Source organism: Mastacembelus armatus, chromosome 5, assembly GCF_900324485.2.
Source record: "Mastacembelus armatus chromosome 5, fMasArm1.2, whole genome shotgun sequence".
Taxonomy (NCBI): Eukaryota; Metazoa; Chordata; class Actinopteri; order Synbranchiformes; family Mastacembelidae; genus Mastacembelus; species Mastacembelus armatus.
In genome coordinates, this window is record NC_046637.1 from 4490505 (window position 1) to 4513975 (window position 23471).

Below are 23471 nucleotides of genomic sequence, written 5' to 3' on the forward strand. Positions count from 1 at the left end.
GCGACTGGATTTTGTTCAGGCACTTTCCAGGGTCGCATTGTTTGGGGTCCTCATAGGACACTCGGCGCCAGTCTCCCGGCAGTAGCAACAGAAGTAAATACGAGTATAATTCACTGAAATACTCATTGAAATACTCCACTTGTTAAGGAGTGTTTGATCCTCGTCGTTCAGCAATGAATCTAGAACTGCTCGGTAACTAAGAAAAGCTCTTTCTTTGTTTTCTAAACTCCCGACTGTTCAGACATCAGCAGCTTGTTATGGTTAGCGTCGTAGCTAAGTTAGCCTAGCATGCTAACCGCGACACAAACGAGTTTGAATAAAATCATTAAAAATATTCATTTACTAATATCTATTAAATGTTTCGCCTTAAATTACCTTCCAAGGTTTGGGATTGATTAATAATTATATGTAGTTTGTTTGTTTCGAATTGCAGCAGACGATGTGATAGTTAACGTTAGCTAACGTTAGCCACGATGTATTAACGTGTTTTATTTGATTTGAATGATAAAAAAATAGTACTCAATAACCATTTAATCTGTAATAGCGTCATCTATATATAGTCCATCAAGTCTGTTCACTGCTGCCTTTTACCGCAATTAGAACCAATGTAAAATTAAAAACGGGAACACAGCTGGTGACAGAGTTGAACTAAAACACATTTACAAATCAAGACAATTGAAATCGCACTGTCCCTCAAGTAAAATAGCAGTTTGTAGACCTAAAGAGTTTTTAAACAGTCCAAAGAGAAGATTTATATTCTTGTGTGTTGTTATTAGAAACGTTTTTATATCTAAATATTGGGTTTAAACAGTCCTGCTTGTTTATTCATCCAGGTTGTACATGTCTCCACTAAGTGAAGCAATACAATTATCTTACCTCTAGTTTTGTTTTTATAAGAAATGAACCAAATAAATGCCAAGTTCAAGTTTTAAATATCAATGTAAGCTTCACACTTTTAGTTTTTTAGATAAATATTAGGCAGAAATAAGTTTTTCTCTTTAAGCTTGAACTATTTATACTTCTTTCCAGTGACACATTAATTTTAATGTGAAAATACTCTAGACCACAAAGTGTTTCTCATCCCAATTCATGTCTCTTTGTTATTCCTCTTCAGAATCGTTCGGGCAGAACTATCCAGAGGTAAGCCACCAGCTCTTACTATAAACATAGATGTATTGGGTGATGTGTGAAGGATTGCTCTTTCACTGCTTTGTGTCATTGTGTGCTCATATGTTATTAGGAGGCAGATGGCACTCTGGACTGTATCAGCATGGCTCTCACCTGCACCTTCAACCGCTGGGGCACCCTGCTGGCGGTGGGCTGCAACGATGGCCGCATCGTCATCTGGGACTTCCTCACACGAGGCATTGCCAAAATCATCAGTGCACACATCCACCCAGTCTGCTCTTTATGGTGAGACACATCATACGGTGTGGGTAGCCATCACTTTGTGATGTGTTGCCACTGCTTTGCCAGCTCTTTCTTAGATTACTTTCAAAGTAAGCTTTGTTTGTAAAGCACAGTTTTGTGTGAAAACTATGTGCATGTGTTTCCAGATTGTTTTCAACAGATCTCTATATGGAAACATTTGAACACTGGGAAAATATGAAAACATCTTTGGTTTGAGCCTCTTATCAGATGGAAAACAGTGTTATTGGCTTTACTGACATCTAAAAAGAGTGATCATAGGTTTATACCACAAACCACATCAATTAACTTTGGACTTACAGATATATTTGTGTGTGTGTGTGTGCAGCTGGAGTCGAGACGGCCATAAGCTGGTGAGTGCCTCCACAGACAACATTGTTTCACAGTGGGATGTCCTGACTGGGGACTGTGACCAGAGGTTCCGTTTCCCTTCACCCATCCTGAAACTACAGTACCACCCCAGAGACATGTGAGTGACCTGGGCATGTTACATAGGAGGTGTTTGGAGGTTATCTGTTGATCAGATACACTTTAAACAACCGTGACATCCACAGGTTTTTGCATGTTATTCAGTTTTCATCAGTTAAAAACTAGTATACTTTCATACTAACAAATTAAAATTTTATTTAAGGGACAAGGTGCTAGTGTGTCCCATGAAGTCAGCTCCGGTCCTGTTGACTCTGTCAGACTCCAAACATGTTGTCCTGCCCGTGGATGACGACTCAGACCTGAATGTGGTGGCAGCTTTTGACAGGCGGGGCGAGTACATCTACACTGGCAATGCTAAAGGAAAGGTTGGTTTCTCAATCAGACTGTATTCACAGTACACCCTTCCTCACATTTCAAGAATGCACAAGTAAATAAAATTTTGAAATCTGAAAGTTTCAGTGCAAGTTTCTATGTGTAGAATTTAAAACATTTGTGACTTTATCATGTCCTAATGGTTGAAGGTCTACATCCAAACATTTGTAAATCTCGTTCCACTCACATTTTACACTTAAACCAGTTTCTTCATATCTCCCTCTGTGTTGTTGCAGATCCTGGTGCTGAACACAAACACACAGGAGCTGGTGGCATCCTTCAGAGTGACCACTGGCACCAGCAACACCACCGCCATCAAATCAATTGAATTTGCGCGCAAAGGCAGGTGAGTGCAATGGGAGGGCTTTCTCTATCTAGACCAGGATGGACAAACAATCTGGACTACACAATCTAAACCTTTTACAATAGTTTGTAGTCTATTTTAGATTGTCCTTCTGTCTAACTGGTATCGGTTAGATACAGTTACAGTAGGTATTCAGGAACATGCAAACTGAGATATACAGTACTGAGAATTATCTGTTCACCTGTTCTGTTTTCTGTTTAGCTGCTTCCTCATAAACACAGCCGACCGGATCATCAGGGTGTACGATGGCAGGGAGATACTGACCTGTGGTCGAGATGGTGAGCCTGAACCCATGCAGAAACTACAGGATCTGGTAAACAGGTACGTTGACTCAGAATGGTATTCCAGTACACAGAATGTGTTGTTGGGGATAATCATTATGCTGCTGTTTGAAATTTGACTTGTAACGGTAAAGGAAAATTAGATTTTTTTTATGCGGGATATTGATAGAAGTGACAAGCATTATTCAAATTATTAAAAGGTTTCTATCTAAAACTTGATTAGAGATAAAATTTAAACCTCTTGTAAATATTACAGGGATTTACTGAACTTTAGTGCCTGAGTTTCCAAGAATAACACTCACTGACAAAGTCTCATGTTTCACTGCATCTGTCTCTTTCTCTGAGCTCTGTTTGCTCATGTCCTCCACCCGTGTTACTGTGTTCAGGACTCCATGGAAACGCTGCTGTTTTTCTGGGGATGGGGAGTACATTGTGGCTGGTTCAGCCCGGCAGCACGCCCTCTACATCTGGGAGAAGAGCATCGGCAACCTGGTGAAGATCCTGCATGGCACCAGAGGAGAGTTGCTGTTGGATGTTGCTGTAAGGACTTCAGAACTGGAACTCTGGTTCAGTAGTACACATAGAGATTTAAAATAATTATATTGAGACTGTGTTGTTTATAATGAGATTCTTTACCAAACCCACCTTTGACCTCTGTCCAGTGGCATCCTGTTCGTCCCATCATTGCCTCTATCTCCAGTGGAGTGGTGTCCATCTGGGCTCAGAACCAAGTGGTAAGTAGACAGTGATAGTAAAGGCTGGATTTAGATTGTCTGTGTTGAATATCTCATATTTCTACCTGGATCAAAACTTAAGCTTCAAGTATGTAGCCATAAATTTGGGGCTTTGGCCTTAATGAGGCACAGCTACCAGCAGAGTTAATGTAACTGATGTGTGACGGTTTGTTCACAGGAAAATTGGAGTGCTTTTGCTCCAGACTTCAAAGAACTGGACGAGAACGTCGAATATGAAGAACGAGAGTCTGAATTTGACATTGAGGATGAAGACAAGAGTGAACCTGAACAGACAGGTAGGTAACTACAGTGTGAGAGGGCTTGTTCTGCTCACAGAAGGACTGGACTAAATGGAGGTTTTTAGGGTAGTAGAGTGTAGAATTCCTTACATCACACACAATCTGGTAATTTCCACAATACACCATTCACAGCATTATTAAAAGAGAAAGAAACCAAAATACTAGAACAATACTTAACAATTACGAGTCTTGTATAGCATGGCTCATACACCACTGGGACGAGGTTAAAATATGAAGACTGTTAATTCCCCTCCAGCTTGTCATATCCAGGATATACCCACTGAGACAGCATTATGCAAACCCCTGCTTTGCCTTTAATTTAATTTAGTTTAAGTTTTGCTTTGTCCTCATTAACATAATTTTGCAGCAGCAATGCAAAGTTTCTGACTGTTGTCCAAAAATGTAAGGTCAGTTAATGTCTTGTGTACTCCCTCCTTAAATATTTTTATTATTATACTGTTTGCTAAGATTGCAGACATGAGTTTTTTTTTATGTCAACTGCATACATTTGAATTAATCTAATGAGACTAATGTGAGGCTGCTAACTAAGGGTTGGGCTGGTCGTCCTAGTTTCATTCGTTCTGAATGTCTCTGATGTTACAGGCGCAGATGCTGCCGAGGATGAAGAGGTGGATGTGACCACTGTTGACCCCATAGTTGCTTTTTGCAGCAGGTGAGAATTAACAAGACAATTGCAAACAACCATTGAATCAGCAAATCATTTTACCTTTGAACACTATCATTCTTAAACTAGCTTGGCAATGATTCAGCACTCTTCACAAATACTGTGGTAAAAGTAAATCCACAATGGATCGAGACCTTTCAAAAAAATCTTAAAGTAGAAAACACCATCTCTAATCTAAGTAGCTGTGGTGTGGTGATTTGCCCTCTGAATAAGGGTAAAATAAATCCAAATTAACAGTGGCAACTAGTTGTACCTTTTTTTGATAGGCTCACATTTCTGAATATCTTCATGATTGTGAGTGATGGATGGACCAGTCAAATCTCTGTAATTGTCAAAGCTGAGATATAAATCATTCCTTCTGTTGTCAAAACAGTTACATTCCTTTTTAGCTGGATTTAACTGTTGGAAACTGTTTTGACATGAACTACGTCAAACACTCATGCTTCCAACCTTCAGCTCAGAAATATTGCAAAAATTAGATCCATCCTTTCACAACCCTGAGGCAGTCACCATGGCTTCTTAGCTGTGGTGAACTCTTTTCTGACAGCTGACTTTCAGTTAGTGGCTAATTCTGTTAATACATAGATTCAATACTGTGTCTATTTATCAGGATTCATTTTACTCTCTTTATTATTGTAAACCTTATTTTTGAGCCAGTTAAAGATAACAGTTCAGATTATTGGAAATAATTGTATTTTAACAGCCTCTTACAATGACTGTCCTTTAGTGACGAGGAACTGGAGGACTGCAAGGCCCTGCTGTACCTGCCCATTGCCCCAGAGGTTGAAGATCCAGAGGAAAACCCCTTTGGCCCACTGCCCGATGCCTCAGCCCAGACTGCCAGCTCAGAGGATGCGTTGGCTGGGAGTGACAAGAAGCAGCGGCAGCCTTCTTCTGAAGGGGGCCCGGCCAAAAAGAAGGCCCGCACCACTACCATTGAGCTGCAGGGGGTGCCCAGTGATGGTGAGAGACGTTAACACAACAATAAATTTACATTTGTGTTAAACGTCGAAGGACATGGTGTCGTCATGTGTGTATTATCACATGAACATTTGCTAACTTAAGCTTTTAATACGACAAAGCTGACCTTTAAATTTGAGTTGATCCCCTGTCTCCTCAGAGGTGCACCCCCTGCTGGGTGTGAAAGGTGATGGCAAGTCAAAGAAGAAGACAGCGGGTCGACCCAAAGGCTCCAAAGGTAAAGACAAAGACTTCCCCTTCAGGCCCAAGCCCTACAAGGGCGACCGGCCCTCCTTCCCGGTGGAGGCTCTGGGCAGCTCTGGCCCAGGAGGAGGAGGAGGGATGAAGGGCAGGGCAGAGGGGGTCCTGGCCACAGGTAAGCATGCCAATGCACTGCTGCTGAGTGTGGGAGCTCTGCTAGTCCTGCCGCCCTGCTAGTCTGACTGACACCTCACCAGCCCAGTCTGTCTCCAAAGCACCCCCACCCCCCTTACTGCTTCCACCCTCAGCCCCCACCACCCAACCACACAGCTCACTGACAGAGACCCCCTGTTGTAAAGCCACAGTCTGGAGGTCTGAACACAGCACACGCTCTGTCTGTCAGACCAGGTTTTGTAGAGCGATGTGTAAGGGGGCATTTTAAAACATGAGAGCGACAGGCAGCCATTAATTTACAATGTCCAAAGAGACAAAGAGAATCAGGCAGAGAAAAATGATCAGTGAATAAATATGAATCAGTTTAGTGCAGTGCAGATGCTGCTCAATCCAGAACATTCTGTCCCCCTCTTGAGTGGGGAGTTGACAAGATTAACAACAAATATACAATTTTCTCAAATTGCTCCTAGCAACAATCCGTCACTTCATCCGTTCATCTTTCTCCAGCAAGACTAAGCTGACTCCTGCAAGCTGAATCCTTCAGGCCATTTCAAATCAGAGAGCAGAGCAGTGTTCTGCAGGTGTTCAGGATTTATTGAGAAAAGTGTAGTTAAGTGTTAATAATGTAATTAACAGAAAATCAGAAACACCAGAAAAGTGATAGAAACATAATTTTATGATTAATTATTCATATGAATGGGACATGAACTGTCTTTCCTGTTGTACCTGCAGAGTTTTATCTCTCTCTGACTGCGGCTTTACACCTGTATAACCTCTGCTAACTTCAGCCTTACTGACCAATTTGCTGTCATTTAAACTTTGGCGAAGCTGGACTGTGGTTGGCAGATGGGTGTTCACGTGGCTAACAGTGGGATGGTGCAGCTTGTTTCCCTGCAGGCTAGCTGGCTAGTCTACATCTACTTCCTGCTTGGCCTTTGACCCTCCTGCTCCCACTCCCACCTCGCTCCTTGGGCTTGCTGTGTGACATGAACATTTGTCTGCAGAGGTGCTGCTCAGGTCCTGTCTTTCCTGTTTCGGTGTGTGCGTCAGAGATGTGTGGCGTGACAGTGTACATTAATGAAGTCAGTGTCTGAAATTGTCCTACTTTGCACTTCCACCAAAAGCGCTGTTGCCAAGCAGATTTAAAAAAAAATAAAATAAAAAATGCTGCTTTGTCAAGGAAAAAAATAAGCCAGTATATTCATGACTACATGATTAAAAACAAAACCAGTGCATACCAAGAGCACATTGGCCTTTCTCAGCATCAAACAATGTTAAATTAACTCCCAGATTCCAGATGTTTTCTAGGCTAACAACAGTCTGAGTGAAGCCAAACCACCTGTGAAAACTGAAGAAATCTAGGCAAACAACTCCAATACACAAACACAAATGTAAAAGTTAAGTTTGTGGTTTTAAGGGGTGTAATGAGCTGGTATTTCTTGACAAACAAGTATCCACCTGGTGCTTGTGTGCAGCCTCTCCAGCTTACAGCTTGAGTTGCCAGATGCAGTCGATGAGCACAGATTGTTTTTTGTTGTGTTTTTCTCTGTACAGGAACAGTTGTACCAAAGTTGGCAACCTCGCAGGCACATCAAGACTTCAGGAAGCTGCAGACAGGCACTGTCCTATTTTTACATTTCTGTTTGTGTACAATTTAAAATCATGAGATCAAATGTTCATTAGCTAACAGGTGTTGGTAGGTTTTTGAACAGAACCAGGTTAGCTAGGCTAACTGCGTCTTGACTCCAACTCTTTTCTTACACACTGATCTTCTGAACAGCTCACCCACACAAAGAAAGAATAATTTCTCAACAAGCTATTAAGCTATTCCTTTTTCCTGAAGAAACTTTACATCTCTCCAGCGAGAAATAATTAAAATATATAACTATATATTTATATATGTATAGCTCTGGGGAAAATTTCATAAATCAAAATACCATACTGTGAATTTTCAACTGTGGAAAGAATGAGACATTTATCATTTTCTTTGATACAAGTATGTTTGAGCATATTGTTCATAAGAACACTTTCTGTGTTATACTTCAGTATAATGTACATTTCCACAGCTCTGCTGTAATTAACATCAGTGCAATAGATGTTTCACATTAAAAGCCCTCCAGCTGCTTGAACCAGATGTTTTATTAATAGCTTAACAGCAACAATTCATTAGTGAATGGAAGCCATATTGAGGTTGTGATTCTTGTTAAACTGAGGGAAGTAATGCTGTGGAATTGTACATTACACTGAAATAATCACAGTACAAATAATTACACCGCTCCGCCAGTGTTTTTACCTGGATGTCATTAGCAAATATTTGAGTTTTATTACAGTAGTCTTTACTACAGTAGTATCACCGTTTTATTGCATTAGTTTAAGGAAATATTACGTAAAGACAAGTGTTCTAGGTCATGTGTCTGGCTGACATTAATGTGTGTGTTTACACAGGGAGTATGTTAACGCAGTCGTACAAACAACACGACATTGGAGGGATGGACTGATCGTGTACAGTCGTGGAGAAGCACCTACAGGCTCAAACAAGGAGACACAAATCCTGATGTCATGTACAGACTGAGAGAGCAGCCTGGTTTTGTGCACTGTTTCCTGCATGTTTTCACGGGGCAACTCCTCGACCCGGATCATTGACAGGAACTGACAAACAGCGTGAAGCAGCCAGGTCATCACAGTAGAGATCACACGTCCTCTGTCTCTAGGATTCGTCATGTATAGAACGCCCATGCCCCGATTTTGTGTGTGTGTGTGTGTGTGTGTGTGTGTGTGTGTGCGCGCGCGCGCGCGCGCGTGCGTGCGTGCGTGCGTGCGTGCGTGCGTGCTGTCATTTTTCTCGTTTTTATACGTATTAAAACATTTTGATTATAAATAACAAGCTAACGTGTTTTTGTTTTCATGCCTGAGCTCAGTTGTAAGTCCTGCCAGACAAGGAATTTCAGAGCCAGATTCCTGAAAGATAAATGTAGCTTTTTGCTAAATGATTAGCATAAATTGAAGTTGTATGCATTAGGGCTAAATATTTCTAGCCCTTTATCATAGTTTGTAACAAACTTACTGATTTTTATCATCTATTTTCTTAGCTTGATTAGTGAAGGGTGTACTATGCAGAGTAAAACAAGTACAACATAGTTTCTATAAAGAGCCTTCTCTTGAAAGAAGGAATTGTTCAGACACTGAAGTAAAAGTAACAATACTGCAGTATAAAAATACTCATGTATAGACCCTACATTTATAATGCACCCCTAAATAAGAGTTTACAAATATTATCAACAAAACGTAGTTATAAAGTAAAAGTAAATGTGCATATAATCAGATGTCACCTCTTTGAGTTTATGTCATTACTTATGTCAGATTATCAGTTCTGATACAGTAATAAAGGTAGTATGGTAGTACTGTCCATGGTAGAACCATTTTGAAGCATTTTATATACTGTTTGGTGGTTACATGGTCAGGTTTTATAAGATCATATTTTTATAACTAAAATCCTAATTTTTAAAGGAACCAGTTAGCTGTTAAATAAATGTATTGAAATATAATCAGTGGTAGCACAACAAAATGAAGTATTCAGGTAAAGTAACTCACATTACTTCAGTAATTATACGTATTTTTCCACTACTATTTGAACACTAAATATTGTACCTGTGTCACGACGTTTCTGGGGTTTTCTCATACGTGGAATTATTGGTCATCACTCACATGAGCGACTGTTCTGACCAATCACAACATAGTAGGCGGGACTACGATGGACAGCGATGACATGATTGGCTCATCAACCTATTAATCAGAACCAGCCAAACCGGAATGTCAACCGGAAAATATTACAAAATAAAAGCGACAAACCTACAACTGCTGCTTTGAACAATAAGTAGACATAAAATATTGGTGTCCTTACCAGATATAAGTGGTGACTCGGTTAACTTGATGCCGATCAATCACTGGAAAAAAAAAGAAGAGAAACAAATATTACACAGTTAATTTTAAGCTTTGTAATACGTATTACCTTATTACAATCATTAATACTTTCCCTGTAAAATATAATTGATATATTTTCTTAATAGTTACACTACTTTCTAAATCAGTATTATTCATATATCAATATCTTTTGTTAAATTACGACTTTACTTGTTACATTGTTTTGAAATTTTGAAAATATTTTGGTAGAACGCGGTCTTCCGGGGCCGGGCAGCAGTAGAATCAGTTCTTGTACTACAGAAAAACTGGGAGCAGGCAGCGTTGCCGTGTTGTCTGTTACCGTGAGGCCGTTAACAGGAGCCCGGTTTGTCGTCGGTGGTGTGATGGAACTGGACAAAATGGACGAAAACGACTGGAAGTATCATGGAGAAGGAAACAAGAGTCTGGTGGTCTCACACGTCCTGGTGAGTCGGCTAAACGCGAAGCTAACGCAGTTTTTAAGGAGTGTAAATTCAGCTTCGGCTTCAGGAGGACACCCGCCAACCCTTCACACCTTTCTGACGTTAAATGAGCTTCAGCTCTGTGCTGCTGTCGGTGGAAACTTTGCAGTAAATCTCCGAAAATTGTGTTGAAACGTGAAATATCAACAACCGTTACTATTAGCTAGTGCGGGCTAGCTTAGCCGGCTTGCTAACGCTAGTCCACTGAAAAAAAACGTTGTTAGACAGAAACAACGACGGAAAAAACCCCACAAGTGATTAGAAATCACATCTAAATATGTGTACAGGCAGTTAGAGTCTGACTGCGCTGTGTTGAAGCATAAAATGTGAAACCCTAACGGGCTGTTCAGAGCTAATTTAGCCCTTAGTGGTGTTACTTTAGCCGGCAGGGTGGTGCGTTCACGCACCCACTCCCCTCAGTGTATGAATGACCAAGTGTCCTTCACAGGACTGGTCTCCTCCTGTTGTTATTGAGCAATTACTGAGTTAAGAGGTCGTGACATCATATCGGCAGAGTCGTCATCAGAGCAGGAACTGCCGGACTTTCTTGGAATATTCATTGTTTCCACTGTCATGCCATTTGTTTTCTAGGATTGGGCACTACTAATTGGTGTGCTCAAAAGCCTCAATCAATTAATTGACTCAGTAGTTAAAAGTAAATGAATCTGCATTATTTTATTTGTTAGTGATTTTAGTCAATTTTCCAAACTTTTTCTGGAATGACAGAGGCTTTTTTTCTTTGTCCTGTTTGACTGAAAATGAATATATTAGATATTAATCCACTGTATTACATTTAGTTACAAGAGAAAAGAACTGGCCGAGTGATCAATAATGTAAATAATTGCTAGTGATGGCTTGGTGTTGATTTATAAATGGAATAATCATGTTGTTCCATGTCTTTGTAGAGAGTTCAAATGAGAGGAACAGAGTAAGTGTTAAATGATGTCTGAAGTATTTAAAAGTTGAGATACACCAGACACGTACACCTTTAGGTGCTAGATACAAGATCTCGTCTGACATGCTTTGCAACGACATGGTTGTCATTGTATCCATTGTGTTTGCATGTTCTGTCTGATGCAAATGTATGGAGGCTGCCCATTAGCCAACTCTGTCCTGTCCTTCCTTCTTGTCTGTCCTTGCAGCTTTCCAGAGTTCTTCGCCTGCTCAAGTATCCAGCGGAGGACTCTGAAAACCCACCGCAGGTAAAGACGAGTCTCTGTGTGTCTCAGATGTGTTTGGTTGTTTGGATGTGCCTGGTTCAAAATTTATTCTCTATAAAAACATTTTGATGGCAATTGTTTTTTTGTTTTTATTTTAAGTTGTAGGAATCTTTTAACATATATTATGTCCTGAGTTTAAAGGTAAAGATTTGACAGACAGTTCCAGTCTGATTCTGATTTAAAATGATTGACTAAAGGCAGGTGGTGATACTACTGTGTGCCAGCAGCTTACAGCAGCCACAGAGCTCAGGCTACATTCACAATAAAGAGATAACTGTGGCTTTGTCGTCATGTAACATTCACACAGGGATTTATTTGTGAGTTTATGCAATAAAATACCAACACTTAACCACCAAAGAGAACCTGTAAATAACAGCCACTAGGTTGCACATGGTGTTTTCTCAGGTGATACTGTTAAACTGGTTTTCTCTTCGCTACACCCAGTGAGACACATCTGAGTGAAGACAACCATCGTTAATCTATGGCTGAGAGAAATTTTTTTTTTTTCGCATTTCAACAAATCCAGGTCAGAAACATTGTCTCATCCCAAAGATAACAGTTAAAAACATTTGACAAATGTTCACAGTTGGACACACGCAACACTTCACTATGTTTTTCTATCTGTCATGGCTTATATCTAAACCCTCAGTCATTTCAATAGAAATGTCAGAGTTCACTGTATTCATCTGTATCATCATTTAGGGGGCTGCAGTCTGTGGTACTACATTAAACACACAGGTGTTTGTGTTCAGCACATCTCTAAAACTGAACATTATTACAAGGAAGGTGGGATTTAGTTTTAGCTTTGTGTACCTAATAAACTGGCAACTGAGTCTGGTTGCTATGGTAATTCCTGGTTTTTGTTCAGGCTGACAGATTGAAGCTTGAAAGAAACAGCTGAGGAAACCGTTTCCACAGGATCCACAGTGGACAGAATATATGGGTTTAAGTTTAATGTGGATACTGGCAGCAAGTGTATTTTATTAGCACTGGTCCCAGAGTGCAGTTTGAAATCACAGTTTGGCAGTAAAAAAAAAAGTAAGGAGAGATAAAGACATCAGAGTTTAAAACATCCTTGTCAACTAGGGGCCATATCAAAAACAGAACCCAACACTATGAACCAGCTTGAAATTCAGATTTTCGTTACATTTTCCTGTATGTTCATGTTCTATTTTATTTAGAACACCCTGTACAGTCATGTCACCGTTCTTTTTCCACAGTGGGAGACGACGGTTGATGGGGACTGATTTTGTGAAACTGGTTCTCCTTTACTGGAAATTGACATAGTGCCTTTGTGAGCTTAGACAGGACAAATAAATCTGCTGCTCAGTCAGCACTGATGTCAAGTCTTAGAACAAGATGTAACCTGCAGTACTTGTGTGTTTACCTGGCTGCCTGTGTTTGTTTGACCCCCAGACAGCAGAGCAGGCCTTCAGGCAGATTCAGAACATTGTTGACTTCAGCTCCAACGTGATGAGCAGCCTTCTGGGAGAGAAGTTCATCCACAGCGGGGTAAACGCTCTTGTCTCCACTCCAATGCTAGTAGCTGCTAATGTAGCCTGAATCTGCTAGTCTCAGAGATAAGGAGCAGGTTACAGAGGTCTGCTGTGTTCACCACTTCTTCTAACTCCTCAGCTCATCATTTGAATTACAAATGCCTTTTTCAGTGTTTCACACCTGCACTGGTTTCTCCCTTTCAGCTGTAACCAGACTTTGTGTAAAATCAGTGGACTTCCCCTTTAAGCAAGAAAAAAATAAAAACAAAAAAAACAAGAAGTAATAAACACACAGATGCCAGAACAAAAATGTCATTACAAATTCAATCTAGTGTGACCAGGTCAAAATCTAAAACTAAATCTAAAATTATTTCCTAATACTGCTCAAGAAAACCGAACAGAAGGCCTCATCTTTTTACAACTGACATATACACAAGCACCAATCTGATGTAGGTCAACTCATTAGGACTCACCATCCTTGACAGTTTTTAACTGAGCTTTGATCAGGATGAACATCTGTATGACAGCCGGTGGGCAAAGTACTGAGGTCCTTTACTTAAGTAAAAATAGAAATAATGTAAAAATGCCTTTATTACATCTGAATTTTTACATACATGATTAGCATCCAACTGAAGTACCAAAAGTTCTCATAATTATGCATTAATGTGTTCATCACTCTAATGTCACACCTGGTAAAGGTGGAACTAATGTTAACTACTGTATGTAAAGTATTTCAGATAACTACCGTATGTACTTATGTGAAGTACTTTATATACTGCTGGGTAGTTTGTGCATTTCTTATTATACTGTATTCTCTTTTATTACTCTGATTTTGACAAGAAACAAGTTATCAGATGAATGTAGCTCAGTAAAAAGTACAGATTTACTTCTTAAGTGTAGTGAAGTAGCAGACAATAGAAATGCTCATGTAAATACCAATACCTCAAATTTGGACTCAAGTACAGTACCTGAGTAAATGTGCTGGTGACATTTGGCTTCTATTAGTGAAACTGTGGGCTGAACTCACCCCCACTGTTAAAAAATGTGGAGTGGCTGGTTGTCACATTTCTACATTAGCAACGGTCCAAAGAGGAAACAAACTCCCTTCAGTGCTGGATGTTAAATCAGATGGTTTTCTAGCAGAAACCGTGATTAGCAGTGTTGAAGTCTGGAGGGTTTTGGCACGTGAACGACACTGTACTGGTCACACGGTGTCTAATTTTACACGGAGATCCAAACTCTGAATTTATGTGTCAAAATGTAGGTCACTAACAAAACCCTCCCAGGGTCCCAACATGTGCTCTGATCAGTGTAGACTTGACAATAGTTTCATTATTTTAAAGCAGTCATTTCATTTAGCCTGAGGTTAATGACTGTACAATATGCAGATTTATATGACCTTCAGTGTTTCAGTGCTTAGTATACAACAGAGAACAGAATCAAAGGCTCTGCAGCTTCAGAGATGTATGAACATGCTCTCTTAACAAACTAAAGTGACTTTATTTTCACTGCAGGAAGTGGTCAAACTGCCGCTAGAGTTTGTACGACAGCTGTCGATCAAAGTTCAACATCACAGACCAGGTAAAACTGAAGTGTTTGTTAATCGTTTCTAAGGGACTCAAATCTCTTCAACATTTAGTCTTGTGTTTGTTTCAGAGAACACTGATAACCTCTTATATCTGTGCAGTAAATATGAGACTTCAGCTTACTTAGCAAACACAGGACAGAGGTTTGTCTGAAGGTCACAAAATCAGCCTATAGCTGATAATCACCAAACTATTCTTATTATGTGAAATCTTAAATAGATGTGGAGGCGTCAGTGGCGATTTTTATTTAACTTCAGTAGTCAATTTGCAGCAGCTCAGAAAACATCCATCCAAAAGAGTTGGTTATGGTACGAGGAGTGACCTGACCACCTGTGTCTGCCTGTATTTGTGTATCAGCATGGCGCTGTGATAAGGTGATGGACATCTACAGTGGATGTGCTCTCTGTCTGCCCAACCTGACGTCTCCGGCCATCCACCAGCCGACACACACTCCTCCACTATGCGTTGAGATCAAGGTACACACTCATGGCTCTGTTTCTAAATGACCTCTGAGAAGCAGCTGCAGAAATCTCTGCCTTTGAATGGCATCACTGTCCCACAGAAATACTGAGCTAAAACCAGAAATCACAAGTGTGACTGTGTCTTACTCAGCTGGTGTTTGTGCATGTTGTCGTTTCAGCCAAAATGTGGCTTCCTGCCGTCACCCAAACATGTCAGCAAAGACATCAAGACCAAAGTGTGCCGCTTCTGCATGCACCAACACTACAAGGTAACTACAGCCACAGCAACCAAACTACAGTATGAAGACACAGCACAACTATAGCATGACTACAGTACATTGCAGAGCAAATACAGAGTACAGCTATTACAGCTCCAGCCAAACACAAAACCAGTGCTATATAGAATATATACACCTATGACTACAATGACTACAATATTAATGAAATGTTTAGACCAGCTGCTGTACAGGAGCGTAACTACATCACAAATCAGAGTACAGTACAAATACAGATGAGTAGTCTAACTACAGTGTGACTTCAGTACAACAATAGTAGAGCTGCAGAGCAAATACTACAGTAAAACTACAGAACTTAACTACAGTGCACTACAGAAATACTCAAACTATCCTGAGTGTAGGTGGTGGAGCTGATCAAGGCATCTTTTGATTGATCATAACTATAACTTTTTTTTTTTTTCCTGGATCTTGTTAGTGTTGTCTCCTTTAGCTCAGATTCTACAGCTGTTATCTCCCCTTCCTCTTTCTCATTTGCAAAGAGCAGTTTCCAAACCACTCAAATAGCAGCTGCTTTTTTTAGCCGGTGCTAACAGACATCAGCTGTCTCTGACTAAAGGTACGGTAGGTGAACCTGAAAAAAAAAAAACAGTAAGAGGAAGTTTTGAAAATAGACACTGAAGAAATTCCACTCTTTCATTCTGACTTCTCTCTACCCGTCCAGAACAAAGCAACACGCTCTGCCTGACTATTATTACTCCTGTTTTTAGTTTTTGCAGCCTCTGGCTTCTTTTTAGTTGGAGCTTTCTTCAATACAGTCTTCTGTTTGTGAACAAAAGCTGCTTGAACCTTCTCTGCCACAGCTCACTAGCTGTAGCTATAAAAACAGGAGTATCACATCTGCCTGCAAAGCCTTAAGGGAGACTTCTGGCTCAAGCAATGAATGCAAGGGCAGTGTGCGCACAAGCAGGAAGTGGGTCGACAGGCAGGTTGGCTATCGGTGGTTTGCTTTGTGTTGAATAAAATGAATTCATTCACTTTGATAAGGATGAAAAGAGAAATGGAAGAAATGTAACAAATTCCTCTGGAGCGAATTGCCAACCATGTTTATCATCTTAATCAATAATCAAATTCTCTTTAACTGATCATCTCAACTCAAAGTTCAGGAGTCTCCCAGTTAAACAATCATTCATGTCATATCAAGAATTTAAGCTTTCTAATTTCAAGGTTTCTGACCATAACCTTGAGTATTTGGATCAAGTATGGCATGTTCACATGTATAGATGTGTTAGAGACACAGTATTCAAATAAATCAAATATAAATACTTAATAAAAGTATTAAAACACATTAGGATGAGGTAAAAAAAAAAACCATGATCACCACCACAGAATAACTGAAGAACAGAACAACCACAGAAGATTACAACTACAAGACAACACCAAACCTCAATGCAAACACAGAACAAAAGTGTATTTTTCCAGTTTCTGCTGTTCTTTCAGTCTTTTGTCTTTTTCCCAGGTGGCCAATGGGAAGTGGAAGAGACGCAGCCTGTACTGTCCTCTAGACCTGTTCTCAGGGTGAGATCACTACTCTGCTGTTACCACCAACATATCTGCAGCTACAAGTGAACACACATGAACATTTACAGTGTTTTTACATAAACATTCAGACAAAATGTGAAAAAACAAAGCAACAAACTAGGTGATTCCACTAGTCTTCTTACCTGGTAATTAGGATCAGTGGGCTAAAGTGCACGTGGCTGTTTTCACTGGGGTTTGTCCTTTGAATGCATCATTAGAAACACAATAATCCATAGTATTGTGTTTATATAATATTTAATAAGCATTGTTTATAAGGTCAGCCTGTTCAATGTTTAACCATACATTTTCAAGTTAGAAACAAATACTGCTTGTCACATACACACCACAATGACATATCACATTAGATTGACATTTCCTTGGTTGATATTGCAGATATTATCCAGCTTATAAACATGCAAATATTTGCAAACCTAAGTTGTAGCTGCTCCTGATTCACTGGTACATTCCTTAAGAAGTACCACAGTAACTCACATTACAGAGGATGACTCCTCAGACATGCGAGGTTAAATTACATAAAGAGCAGAAATGAGGTCATCAGTGCTAATTTGTCAGCATGGTTTCAGTTTATTGCAGTCAAATACATCAACAGTGCACTTTCTTGATAATAAAACACAACATGATCTGTGGTTTCTCTCCTGTTGTTCAGGAACAGACAGAGAATGCACTTTGCCATCAGGCACCTGATAGAAGAACCTCAGAACAACTTCAAAATCTTCAAGGTGAGACGCAGCCACAGTTACACCTTTCTAGTCTTAAAATAATAATCAGGTGCTCACCTATACACTGAAACTGAGATTTAACTTGATGTAATCTGAATACAGCATTAAAGGTTGTTTACTCCAGTGTTTCCTCCTGTCTATACTGACTGTAAAAGTGATGGGGAAGAAAATCCACTTTGTTTTGTGCAAATATGATTACAAAGCTCTACCTATCTTAGTTTGTCAAAACAAGAAACTTATTTTTACCTCAGTGCAAAACCCCCTCTTTGTGTTACTGTTTGCTGCAGGTTAATGTGGAAGGATTTAAGTGGAACTAAAAGGCTTTAACAAAGATACGATTAGTTGCAATCAAATCAACGTAACACATTTTTGCACAAAATGATGTCTGGATTTTGTCCCCATCATTTACCTTGAATGCACATGAACACATTAGGAGCTCTAAATAGTTCAGCAGTAGTTTTTAAATACTGATAATCAGTGTAGTAATTGGTGATTTTTGCTTCAGAAATAATAAATAAATAGAATAATAGAATGATTTGGCACTCCAGTCCGCTCACATGTTGCTGATGAAGTTTCTGAGATGTCATATGGAAAATGTATGAGAAGTGTTTATATGAATGACTGAGCTCAGCATACACAGCTACAGGTGGGGAGTTGGACCTGAGACCAGGACAAACGTAAACTCAAGTTGCAATCAGATGTTTCAAATTGCCCCAAAAATGGTTTTAAGATACTGACATTGAGCGGCTATACTCTCTCTGTGTGTGTGTGTGTGTTCGTGTTCGTGTGTGTTCGTGTGTGTGTGTGTTCGTTCGTTCTCAGGGCGGTCAGTGTATTTACAGCAGTAAGGAGGGTGGTGACGACTCGTTGGACCTGAACTCTCTGCTGCATCATCTCAGACCGTACTTTCTATATGGAAACAACAGAATCAACGGTCACATGACCAGCAAAGCTGCCCTGAACGACTTCATCCAGGTATAACCACCCAACACACAGAAACACACAGTGTATATACACACCAACATGTATTAGTGTGACAGTATATAGAGTTTGGCAGTAAACTAAATCCAAACACCAAAAATAGACCGAACTCTAGTTTCAGTTTGAAGAAACTTTACAGATGTGATGTGAAAGAGTTGTGATCTGACAGCACTTCGGGATTCAGTTTCTGTCCTGTCTGTGCTCAAACTAATCAGACGATAATGTGCCTGTTACATTAGAGTTTGAGTGCTGCTTACTTGTTGAAAGAAATATAAGTTCTAAGAACATATAAATTCTAAGATGTACTTTATGCAGCACTGACTGGAAATTAACCCTGAAGAATCAAACTGAATGGGCTCTACCCCTGAAAGTCATGTCACTGACATTAAGAAACATACACTGGCTGCAGAGAACACATTCACAGACTTCAGTGCATGAACAAGACACAGTGAGGCCAAGCTTCACAAAGAAACCTGTGTGTGTGCGCGTGTAGGTCCTGGTGAATGCCCTGCTGAGCGGAGGAGATGGAGGGGTGGTGACAGAGAGACAAGGAGAAGGACGGAGCTTCTGTGAAGCGAGTGTGTTTCACAGGGAGAGGATTCACCACGGTCAGCACATGATGCCTTGTTTTGTCTGGAGCTCACAACTGTAAACCACACAAAACAATAATGTTTGGGCTTGGTTTTGGTGCAAAGTGAAACATTTCTGCGCTGAAACTGAGATTGATGCGAACAGAAAACACAGCTTCTCTGAACACCTGTTACTGTGTGCGCAGGCTCTCAGGGTTTACCCAGCGACAGTGTTTTGTTCAGGATCCTTCAGACTCAAATGCTGGACACACTGGACATCGAAGGACTGTACCCACTGTACCGCAGAGTGGAGCAACACCTGCAGGACTTCCCCAAGGAGAGGTAATACAGTTACTAAGTACCAGAGGAAAACTGGGATTAATCCCATTTATTGGTCACTTGACAAGGGTTCTTCCTGTCTGTGTCAGAACTCGTCTTCAGATAGACGGTCCTTACAACGAGGTCTTCCTGGGGAAGCTGCAGAAGTGTCCAGCTGAGGACGACGGCTCTGTGGAGTACGCTGTTGCCAAGGTTAGACTGGTCTCAGAACTTCCCCTTTCTCCCAGTATCTACTGCTCCTCTGTCAGCATTTAAACACTAAATGGGGAAGAGTGTGGTGAAGTGAAATACATCGAGTTGCCAGTTGATTAGGTACACCCAGCTAAAATGAATGTGCCCTGCAGTTCTGGAACAATGAGACTAAGCTAAATAGGAGAAACACCTCTGTGTAAAATGCAATTGAACAGCAGCACAAACTACATCCTCCAACATGATCATCCAGTCAGATCAACAGCTCTGAAGCAGTTTGAACATGAACCGAACATCATGAGGGAGTATGATCACAGGCCTGCTGGGTTAGTTTTAGCTTAGGGTACCTAATAAACTGACAGCTGAATGTATGTGATGACTATGCTGTCAATGCCCAGGTGTTCATACTCATCTAACTGTGGTGTGTTTTGACTTCAGGTGCATCAGTACCGTGTCGCCATGACGGCAAAGGACTGCTCCATCATGGTCGCACTGGTGCCCAGCAGTGAGGAAGAGGAAGATGATGAAGGGTAAGAGTTTGTTTGCGGCAGAACATCAAATTAACCCGATTAACTTGTGTAAGAGATGTTTACTCAGGTGACCTGATTGAGTTTCTCCCTCAAGGCCTGACAAACCCTCAGTGAAAAACATTTGCAAAGACATTTTTGGTAGAATTTGACACCTACATTGTTCACACCATTTCTTTCTTTCTTTTCTTTGTTGGTACATGTTACCTGTGCATACAAGAGACAAACACCTGCTTAAAAACACTGCTCTATAGTTCTGATAGGGGTCTAAATCTCCATAGGTACCTTTGAAGCTGCTCTATCAGTTGAAATGAAGTGTTTGTATTTATTCATAACACAGTAATAACATTAACTCACACATTCACACACTTGGTTCTTGTAACTGTCAATTATTTAGGATTACCAAACATAAACCAGAGATTTCAAAGGGAATATGTGTAATTATATCATGAATTACTGTTAAATAAAAAGTGAATGAATAATTGTTTGTGTGGGTCAACTCCTACGTTTATGGGGGGATTCCTTAATTGTTAATATATTTTTTTTTTAAGGAGGAAGGGTGGTCTTAGTCTGGTCCTAAGTCCTGTGAAGAACACAGCTTTTTGGGTCAAGGAATTTGGATTTGGGCTGCAACCAAGGATCATTCTGGTTGAAGATTTTCTCTATTAATTGTTTATCGGATTATTTTTGTCCGTTAACCACTTGTAAGTTTACTACAATCACATCAGACAAAGTAAATCTTACATGTGAGAAGCTAAAAATATGTAATTGTAGGTAACTGAAGGTGGTGAGAGTATGTACAGGGTTCACGATTCAGTGTGTAGTACCTGATGGAGTCCAGCAGGTGGAGGTAGACTTCAACTAAGCATGTTTACAGTGAGACCCTCTTCATCCTGTTGATTAATCACCGTCCTCTTCTCTCCTTCAGTCTTTCCAGTCAGAGGCGGCTGAGGGACTTCATCTCCAGAACTCCTGCTTTGTCGTACTCAGTCTCCATCTTGGATCTGGACCCAAAGCCGTTTGACAGTATCCCCCGGCAGCTGCGCCTGGATCAGAAGATTGTCTCCTGCTACCTGAGGACTGGTGGTACTTTGCCAAAGGGCTCTCTGTCACCACTCTCAGGCATCTTCACACCTGCAGAGAGAGATGACCGCACGCTGCTCTTCCACCCTGTGTGAACACCCCGTCAGAGCCGAGCAGCCCTGATCCCTGAGAATAAGGGCCGACTGATGCCTCAGACAGACGCCAGGTTGATGCAGACGTCTAGAATCACTCCAGTGAGACTCCACTGCAGCACTTTCTCAGCTCATGTTGACAGGTGTTAGCTGCTGTCGCTCAGCAAGCATGAGCTCTCGCGAAAATCACCAATCAGCAGACTTTTAAAAAAAACTTCAGTCATTTCTGTTACTGATTCTAGAGCTTTTGTGTCATTGTCATGGCTCAATTTCTCACTGTAGTCAGGAGGTGAACCCCAGCATCACCGCTCTGTATCCCAATTCTTATTAGAAAACTTCCTCACAGGGTCTTTTCTGTGGTGAAGTTAGGATTAAAAAGTCAGGTGTCCATGTGTGTGACTGCAACAGGTTCTTCTTGCTGTAATCACCTGTTCATTCTGGCCATCCAGAAGTCCCTTCATTATGCACTTTAAATACCGTGGGAGAAAAGCCACAGTGGTCCTGAAGTTGATGAGGCTACAGCAGTTAGAAAAATCGAGTGGATGTCTGCTGGAGTTATGTCCTTTTTACTAAAAACATTTTCTCGCTTCCTTGCTGTGGTGCAGGTGCAGTAACACAGTAGTGGGTGTGAAACTGGAAAATATCCACTTCATCTGAACACACAGCTGCAGCTTCACATTCACTCCATATAAACTCATTACTCTGACTTTAGGAACAGATCTGTGTGGCCAGTATGGAATGGAGGGTTGATTACAGCAGAAAAACCTTTTGCAGTGTTCACATGGATGATGGACTGTTGCTATAAGTTGTTAACCTCCTCACTGACCTGATGTGGTTGTTGCAGTAACTGTCTAACCCTTCTTGTTGTCCATGGCAACGCTGCTGATGGGGGGGGGGGTGATAGATGTGATTGAGAGAAAAACAGGTTGCTGGACTGTTGCCTAAATGTAGGTGGAGCCTCTGGTGGGGTCAGCCAGTCTGTCCAGGTTGTCTTCTGAAGTATCACCATAGTGAAGTCACCAAGGCTACAGCCACAGAGGAACGGTGAAGCCAACATGGCAGATGTGTATGAGTGACAGCAGCTGGAAGAAGCAGCTGAGTTTAATAAGTTTTGTTAATTCAGAAAGATCATCAGGGATTTAATGTAATGACGACACTAAGAAGCAGAACGGGCACAAACGGGCCAGAGAAAAGTGAAGCTGACAAACTGCAAACTAATTATCTTTTGTTTATGTTGAAGATTACAGAGCAACTTTTCTGTAATCAGGAGAAAACAAACTTTATTCAGACCTCAGTCGTCACATGGAGACAAAGCTCTGACAGGTGTGCTGGCGTCTGATTGGTCAGTTGCCTCCACCAGCTGCCTGAGCGTCGGCACAGCACTGTAGTACCTACAGACTTCTAATAACTGCGTGAGAGAAGGAAACTATTTGAAAATACAGAGGCGACTGCTGTCTGGCATTTTGTATTTAAATTATTTATTTTTGTAGATTTGGACCCATGAGCTCTGCTGTTACAACCGTCAGTCATGCTCTTTCTACTGAATAAAGATTTCTAGGACTAAACTGTTGTCGTCTGCTCGCTGATCTGTGTGTCTTGTTTGATTTCCACATATCTAAAAAGATCCTAAAATAAAAGTCCTTATCCTCATAATCTGGTAATTTGTGTTTTTGCACCAACCGTCCGGTAGTTAAGGCGCAGGCTGTGTGTCTTATGTGAGGCTGACCGCCCTGATGACAGACTCCAAAGCAGCTTCAGGTCCCAGAATCCTTAGCAGGCTGTGAAAGGACTCAGCAGTGCCTCCTACAGCCTGGAAGGGAAACAGTTGCTGTGCTGCAGAGATGAGAGACAAACCAAAGTCAGATCATTGTTTCTTCTGGAGTAAATCAGTAAATGACAGTCCCATTAAATAAAGCTCATGTTTTTCCTTTTTCTCAGTAGAAATTCAGAGCTCAGTCTGATTTAAAGGTTCCGTCTCTGTTTCAACTCAACACTTCAGACCTTTCACCTGCTGGTTTCTGTCTGG

At 40.8% G+C, this 23471-nt stretch overlaps 3 protein-coding genes across 6 annotated transcripts in view; 2 read left to right on the forward strand and 1 right to left on the reverse strand.

Annotated features, from left to right (window-relative positions):
• The first annotated feature begins 51 nt into the window (after positions 1-51).
• Positions 52-8808, forward strand: rbbp5 (retinoblastoma binding protein 5). The gene is made up of 15 exons (XM_026307693.1): positions 52-192; positions 1115-1140; positions 1241-1413; positions 1757-1897; positions 2060-2222; positions 2466-2575; positions 2795-2914; positions 3261-3414; positions 3537-3608; positions 3787-3904; positions 4511-4580; positions 5320-5555; positions 5713-5928; positions 7482-7544; positions 8373-8808. The coding sequence occupies exons 1-15, from the start codon at positions 174-176 to the stop codon at positions 8423-8425; spliced, it is 1734 nt and encodes a 577-aa protein (XP_026163478.1). The 5' UTR covers positions 52-173; the 3' UTR covers positions 8426-8808.
• A 1315-nt stretch (positions 8809-10123) lies between these two features.
• ippk (inositol 1,3,4,5,6-pentakisphosphate 2-kinase) lies at positions 10124-23010 on the forward strand. Its single transcript, XM_026306602.1, has 14 exons — positions 10124-10312; positions 11491-11550; positions 12985-13080; positions 14579-14645; positions 15008-15126; positions 15291-15380; positions 16864-16922; positions 17593-17665; positions 18488-18640; positions 19140-19254; positions 19422-19557; positions 19644-19746; positions 20182-20273; positions 21199-23010. Exons 1-14 carry the CDS (start codon positions 10232-10234, stop codon positions 21446-21448), a joined length of 1494 nt encoding a protein of 497 aa, XP_026162387.1. The 5' UTR covers positions 10124-10231; the 3' UTR covers positions 21449-23010.
• A 119-nt stretch (positions 23011-23129) lies between these two features.
• Positions 23130-23471, reverse strand: part of cenpp (centromere protein P) — a 75329-nt gene continuing 74987 nt past the window's right edge. For all 4 annotated transcript variants that reach the window (XM_026306604.2, XM_026306607.1, XM_026306605.1 and 1 more), the window contains exon 9: positions 23130-23278. In XM_026306604.2, the coding sequence (XP_026162389.1) occupies positions 23157-23278 (122 nt within the window). In that variant the 3' untranslated portion in view covers positions 23130-23156. The remainder of the gene's footprint in view (positions 23279-23471) is intronic.

Excerpts from the sequence above, each read along its gene's own strand:
- rbbp5 (XM_026307693.1), top strand. Across the intron at positions 1,898-2,059 it reads CAGTACCACCCCAGAGACAT|GGACAAGGTGCTAGTGTGTC; the intron begins GTGAGTGACCTG and ends ATTTTATTTAAG. Across the intron at positions 3,609-3,786 it reads TCTGGGCTCAGAACCAAGTG|GAAAATTGGAGTGCTTTTGC; the intron begins GTAAGTAGACAG and ends GTTTGTTCACAG.
- ippk (XM_026306602.1), top strand. The coding sequence starts at position 10,232 with ATGGAACTGGACAAAATGGACGAAAACGACTGGAAGTATCATGGAGAA. Across the intron at positions 16,923-17,592 it reads CCTCTAGACCTGTTCTCAGG|GAACAGACAGAGAATGCACT; the intron begins GTGAGATCACTA and ends CCTGTTGTTCAG. Across the intron at positions 19,558-19,643 it reads CAGGACTTCCCCAAGGAGAG|AACTCGTCTTCAGATAGACG; the intron begins GTAATACAGTTA and ends TGTCTGTGTCAG.